At 40.3% G+C, this 7336-nt stretch overlaps 1 protein-coding gene across 4 annotated transcripts in view; it reads left to right on the top strand.

Annotated features, from left to right (window-relative positions):
• Nucleotides 1-4815: 4815 nt before the first annotated feature.
• The window catches only part of pappaa (pregnancy-associated plasma protein A, pappalysin 1a), a 106269-nt gene continuing 103748 nt past the window's right edge, over nt 4816-7336 (top strand). For all 4 annotated transcript variants that reach the window (XM_038734436.1, XM_038734435.1, XM_038734434.1 and 1 more), the window contains exon 1: nt 4816-5988. In XM_038734436.1, the coding sequence (XP_038590364.1) occupies nt 5598-5988 (391 nt within the window). In that variant the 5' untranslated portion in view covers nt 4816-5597. The remainder of the gene's footprint in view (nt 5989-7336) is intronic.

Here is a 7336-nt window from a genome sequence, read left to right as displayed (position 1 = left end):
ACACACAAGTGGCAACATGTGTTGTCTGATCAGATACTAGATAAATGATCGCAGAAAAAGTCGACTGCAACAGAATTGAGATTTTCCAGCTAAGGCCAAGCAAAATGCATTAGCAGGGAAGTTTGACAAACAAATCAACCAAACAGCTTACCAGATGCTGGTGGTAAAGTATCATGCCATTTTTTGTCAACCAACATTTAAATAAATTTCAATAAAGGAAAATATTTTTTTGGTTGTTTTTTTAGCATTATAGTGTGGACAGCAAACATTTAGAAAATGCCCATGCTTATTACTCAGAGCTGCTCTGCAGCTGGAAGCTCTGAGTAATAAGCATGGGCAGAAATCTTTTGAGAAGTAAATTGCATTTTTCAATTTTATCCATGTTCCACTGTCTTAGTTGTGCTGAAAACCAGAGATGATCAAAACAAAATCTGAATGTGGGGTGATTCATGTCTGACTGGAAAGTATGCGTGAAATGATACTGTATATATTACCTTGGTTAGCCTTCATGAGCTGTTGTAGGACAACTAAATCACATGCTTTGTGGTTAAACATATAGCCATTCCAGCATATCAGTTGAGAAAGTGTGTCTTTTGTGTGACAAGATGTGAAAAGTTAACTTGGTGGTGTGTATGTTTGGCTGTATGTACAGTAGAGTGTATGACTGCTTGATTGGTACATGAGGCTACCTTCCACCAGTAAAATCAGGGTTTGGTCTGATGTTGTGTATTAAAAATGTTGTTGACCCAAACTGTATTAGCCAACAACAAGGAGGAAACTAAATTTTTGCTCTAAGAGAATGAGTTTATATTTGATAGCAAACATTGGCCTTAAAGGTCCAGATAAGTGGACAGGTGTAGTCCGACTGAGGTAGAGAAAGAAAAATTATTCTCTGTGGTGAGAAAAGCTAGAGGCAGAGATACAACACAGTCACATCCTCTTCTTTTACTTTTTGTTGCTTTGCAGCTGGAAGCTCTGAGTAATAAATGATGTAGCACTTGGGTAAGGGAAGATAAAGGGGCAGCCTAAAAGTTGGGGCGGGGATACATATAGAAAAAAAGACACTAGAAAAGTAATATATCATAGCATAGTGATACAAATGCATTTAGGAGAGATTAATAAATTGCGGGCATAAAAGTAGGACACAACCGTGTGTTTAAGTTAACTTCTCCATGTTTGCTGTGATCCACCATGATCTACCAGCTGACTTAAAATGATTCAATTTGCTGTGTTTAATTAAAGTAAATTAAACAGTAGACTAATAGAAATAACTGACATTTCAGTTTTCATCAACAAACTAAGACATTTTGTTGATTTTATGCAGCATAGCCGACAGTAATCTGACCACTCTTCTTATAATATATTTAATTTACCATTCTGGCAACACTGTGATTATATTTTGATTATCAACCCATTATACAATAGCAGTCTCTATTTTTAGTTTGTTCACATTAAGGTATTCAAGCTGAACTGGCTGCCCTTCCATGCTAAGCGCACATAAATGACAGCTGTCATAAGCATTAGTAAAGATTAAACCCGATTTACGCGAATGTATACATTTTATGTAATCTTTGCGATCTTGTGTTTTAAAAGTAACAAACAACACCTCCATCTCGGTTAGCACATCTCTCATAGGGAAGTGGTTTCTTTTTACCAGAAACTGCGTGACAGTTTTCATGGAATCACTGAAAATTCGACCTGGTATGAGTTTGTAGGTAGCATGGGATTATACTCTTAAGGGCTTTAATGGGTATTCTGTAACGGTATTATATTTAAAAAGAGCCTCTGCCTTACAAGGTTCTGGCCACTATTATGGAATCCTATTGTCACTACACCTTTGTAAAACTACTTTTATTTCCCTTTCACATCTTGTAACCATTCAGAATTCACTCATATTTACTTTAAACCTAATCTGCATTATTCTTTGATGTGTTAACATTGAGTATATATTATTTTACTCTCTTTCTCCACACACACACACACACACACACACACACACACACACACGAAAAAAGGCAAAAGCATTTAGGTTTGCGCTTCAGAACAGTAAACAGTCACAGATTAAGCTGGGTGCATTAATGGATTATAGGACAATGTTTTTTCCCTATTTGACTCACACAGCTCCACAGTCACTCAGATGGCGTATTGGGATTATTGTACAACACTGCAACCACTTTTCTCTAAACAGAATGTGATAGGGAGACAGCAATGGCTGCATCACCATGTGAGCACAGTGGAGCTAAAGATAAAGTTTGTTACTTATGATCTACTCACTATTAGACACAGAGATTAATATAGATTCCTTCTTAACACATCTTCATACAACATTTAAAGAGCCATGAAATGTGCATATACATTTGCTCCATTCTACTGTTTAATGTTAACTCACTGAGATGTGTTCATAATTCACCCATCTCCCAATGCTGTCACTTTTGGACAGCAAAAATGCATTAAAAAAAGTTTTCATGCATTCATACATGAATAATCCAACAGTGTTGTACTGTTAACTACAGTTTACTATATATATTAGACATTAGAGATGATTGCATGACAAAAAGACCCCTGACTGATCTTAACATTGTGCTCCTTTGAAAGCGATGCAGTGGGTTCTACTTTATGGACTGAGTCAGATTTCGTGTGGGATTTGCAGAATTGCACAGGGGCTCCATGACATGAATCATTACAGGTCATTGGATTACGATGGGATGTTGTGTTCCTGGACCATCAAATCCAGGAACAACTGGGAATCAGTCTGTTTTGAAAAGGAGTGATATTGTGATGCTCTTCTACTGGCAAATGGTAGCGCCTTAGGCATACATTTGGAACTTTGTGCATGTTGATTGGTCCATGCTTTGAGTGTTAGGTGGTGGGTGCAGGACTATATTTAAAACAATTCAACTCAATCTCTTTGCAAAACAAAGGGATGGTGAATGACCTTTATGCGAACAGATCTTTTCACCTCCATCGGTCTGTACAAAGTGTACTAACCTGAAGGGATGCTGACTGTAAGACATTAGGTCATCTTTTCTATCTTCAGCCCTCATGTTCCTTTACAGAGAGAGAGAGAGTGACAGTCTGATCTTAGGTGAATAAGTGAAGAATGTAATTACAGGAAAAGAGAAGTCTTTCACCTTCTGTCATGATACTTTAGCACCTATGTGGCTTTGCATTTCCATTTTCCTTCAGAGTAAACTTCTGATCTCAAGTACGTTTTATGAAAATTCACTTGCAGTACATTGCAACACTAAATTACAATATAGGTTCATATAAATATAGATCAATTGAAAACGTGCATTTTACCACAAAGTGTGCATCAAACAATCTCATGGGAATCAGGAGTCTTTGAGACAAGGACCCAAACAAAAACTCTTTCAAAGAGACTGAAGTGTTGCCACACAACCTAATCTGAAAGGACAATGAGTGTTAACAACCTGTCATGTGAAGGCTTGCACACACAAAATTATCCACTGTCTCCTTTGACGAGATTTAAATCTGTGGTCCATGTGAAACTCTGCTCCCAGCAACTTTCAAGGTCAAAACACCTGTCACCCCAAATTCCCCACTCCCCGGATCAAGACACAAAAGGAAATATATGGCCCAAAGTCGCAACACCACATGAAAAAGAAAGCAAATATTTAATGTTTGTTCTGTCTCCCCTTTATAGCAGGTGGCATGTTTTGGCTGTCTAAACACACATTTACAACAAACAACTGTGGGAGGAGCAGAGAGGAGAGAGTGACATTCCAGCAAGTGTCCCTACTGAAAGCCATTAATCGGTAAAGTCACTGTCTTCACCATATCAAAATACTGTCTGAGTAACAGTATCATTGACCAAAGGATTGTTTTCATTTCTCTCAGTGGCTGAGACTTAAGGAGGCTTTGTCACTGGTGTCACAGACTTACAAACCTTATTTGAGAGTCCCATCCATCTAAAATGACGGGTCAGTAAACACTAGGATGAGTGAGTCAACCTGAAACTAACAAATCCTTTACAATTTTCTTTTTCAGCTTAGGTTCGGGTTATTTGAGTTGGCCAGATTTAGAAAAACAAAACAAACAAAAAAATCATGCACAGGTAGAAGATACATACTTATTGCCATTTTGTGATTAAAAACATCAAACTATGGCTTTTAATCTGGAAGAAGGAAGGACATATGATCCATCAAATCAAGTTAAGTAAAGAAGGGACAAGAACTGCTATGGCTTTGCCATTGTTCTCCCATTTCTTCCTTGATCTACTGCTTACTTTATTTTGAACAGACATTAATGGGAAACATGACTTTGACGGGACAGTTAGGCCAGAGTTTACAGAATACATCATACTTTGCCAAAGTTAAAATGGAGGACTTTCCCAAAGGTCCATGAGCAGCCAAATAGCCTAGTTATATTTTCTACATTGCATAAAACAAAGTTGTTGTTTTTTTTACTGTTTACATTTCGGGCCTATAGATATGATATTTGGCATGATCTCTACATTAAATCTTAATATCCGTAGGCTATTATATTCTATAGTATTACTTATAAAATAACATCACCTTTAAGTAAGAGCTTCCGGGGGGGGGGGGGACATAAAGGACTGGAATCGTGTTTCATGTCCCAGACTGCTTGGTTGTGGTCCTGTGTTGCGGATGTGTTTAAATTGTAACCGCTAGAGGGATACATAGGCTATATGCCTTTCAAACTCCGTAAACACCATACTATCACTATGTGCCATAGAGAGAATTACCGTCAGTGAGAGTTGCCTACCTGTGTGACTTCCCACTTTGAAAAAAACACAGCCCCGGAACATTTGAAACATGAGTTGTTCTTTAAAAGACTTAGACAGAAACTGCCTCTAAAGCGGACGGCGAGCTCCGACTCCTCCAAGTGTATCTGTTCCAGGCAATCAATGAGGACCGCGATGCTTACTTCTGCAGCTCTCTGTCCCTCTTTCTCTCATTCGCCTTACCAGCTATTATAGTGCATTTCAACTTTTGTACAGGCATACAAGCAAAGGGAAGTTTGGATTCCATTTTTGACCACAATTTACCTCTTGTTTTCTGTAATAAAAATGAGAGGTCGGTTTGTTGTCACTTTTCTTTGGAATTTAATATGTGCCATTTCTTATGCTGTTTTACGGGTAGGATAAGGAAACAACAAAAAGGTGTGACAAGAGCTAGCCGGACAACTGTGGATTTCTGCGAGTAACTCCTACCGTCCAAAGGGGATGAGGGGGGCATCGGCCGGACCCCCCTCTTGATTGATTACTTATTAGTCATCCCTTTGGCTAAATGGGACCCATTGAAAAGGCACCGTGGAACACATACATGAATCAAATATTCCTGTGTCCCCTGAATGTCTCCAGAGTAATTTTGCTTAAGAGAGGGGGTCGTGGCTTAGCATTATAAAGAGGGAAAAACAGCATAGCTTTATGGGTTTATTTAGACAGTTTCTACGGTTTGACATTCTACCGCTGTAAAAAGAGAGAAGGAAAACTCGAGAGGATTCCAAAGAGCAGAACATTGAGGACATACATTTTTTTCTAGTTAATTCCGTTGTTTCTTATATTTTTTTCCTCTCATTTTAAATATTTTTTTTGTCATTTTCTCTCCCGAAAAATGAAACTTTGGACATCTCCCTGGGTGTCTTGCCTGGTGATTCTCATCTTGTGTTTTGGATCAGAGTGCGGGACAGTCCGGAGAAAGGGGAGATCCAAGAGGGAGTTGGTGCGTATTAGGGAGGCGAAAGCCACCATCCCAGGGGCTTGTGCCACACGTCTGCCCCGGGGCAAACGGTCTTTGCCCGGCTTGGAGCGACGGGTGCTTCGCCAGCGTCGGCGCTCCTCTCACGCGGAGGAAAACTCTCCAGACCGGGGAAAAGCTGTCTATTTTACCGGCAGGGGAGATCAGCTACGACTGAAGCCTGGCGTGGAGATACCCAGAGGAAATTTCACTCTGGAGATGTGGATCAAACCGGAGGGAGGTCAACGATCACCCACAGTGATTGCAGGTAGGATAGTCTACACATCCTCCATCCAGTTGTCACCCCAACTCCTTTATTAGTGTAACTCCAAAGCGGGTTAAATTGCAAAAGGAGGACTAAACATGCAAATGTGCAGTATTTTACCCCAATGTCATGTCTATCAAACAAAGCAACATGCAGTTTCAGCGAGTTGAAAATGAGTTCATCTATCAGACTAGACAATGATGTAATGCTCGGTAAAGTACAGCGGATATTTTAGGTAGTGCAAGCAATTAAGATTGTGATGACATTTAACTTATCTTATATAGAGAAAATCGCTGCAATAAAATTTCATTTTATAAATGATTTTCCTTTAATTTTCCCACTTTAGAATGATGATTTATGTGGGTTACGATCGTAAAATCTAAACGGGGACTAGGGGCAGCAGATATAGGCTACTGCATCACTTGACCGGCAGCTGATGTCACTGTGCGTAAAATGTAATTTCTCTGAACCGACTTGGCTATTTTAAAACTATGATGTAATGGCCAAAACTTAGTGAGCGAGCACAGTCTCGTCAGGCACAAAGCGGGAGAGATGTGTTGTATATGTGGGCGCTCAAAGCACGCGCAACTCAAGCCGCAAGCTTGAGTGCCCCCCAAAATCGACACCTTTGGCCTGGCTACCGGAGTTACGGGACAGGGCTGGAGAGTTCCAGGGTTTCCCCTCCTGCCCGAAAATGTCCTGCTTGTGTTTGTGCTGTGGCGGTGTGCTTTCATGGTGACCGATGGTGGTATGCACAGTATCAATGGTTTTTAGGCGAGTTTCAAATTTAAGGCAAAATCAGATAGTGATGATGCTCTATCCACTGACTGCGCAGAGGAGGACACACAGACACATGAGTAGATCCCCGTCGTCAGAGGAAAGCTCGCCACTCTGTAACTGTCATCTGTGCGCACTCCTTTTTGTCCTGCCGGATCTGCAGCCATGCATAAAGGAGCATCAGAGGTGTTAAAATGTTCTGCATCATCTGTTTAGACCAATAGCGCTTTTGTGCATTACAGTATAGTTTAGACAGTTTTTTTGTTGCTTTTCTTTGCCGATAGGGAGCGTTGCATACACAACTCATTGCCTGCAACAGTACTTAAGCAGATGGCTGCCTTTGAACTGAACTGAACTGAATTAAACTCAGTCCTCATCTGCCTCATGTATGCCAGTTAACACGTTTGGGGAGTTTACTGAACAATATGAGTAAATTTACATGCTCCTTTATTTTCTGGCTGGCTGGCTCCACCCCCCCCCCCCCCCCAACACATCAGTTATGTGTGTAGATCTGTACGTTGAGATACAGTACACTTTTAGGTAGTGCTTGCCAGTTGGCAGGGACATGCTCTGC

This window comes from Micropterus salmoides, unplaced genomic scaffold, assembly GCF_014851395.1.
Source record: "Micropterus salmoides isolate LMB-PRFRI ecotype aquatic unplaced genomic scaffold, ASM1485139v1 Ms_hic_scaffold_20, whole genome shotgun sequence".
In the NCBI taxonomy this organism is placed as follows: domain Eukaryota; kingdom Metazoa; phylum Chordata; class Actinopteri; order Centrarchiformes; family Centrarchidae; genus Micropterus; species Micropterus salmoides.
The sequence above is the reverse complement of the archived record's forward strand: the minus strand, read 5'-3'. Positions and strand labels throughout refer to the sequence as shown.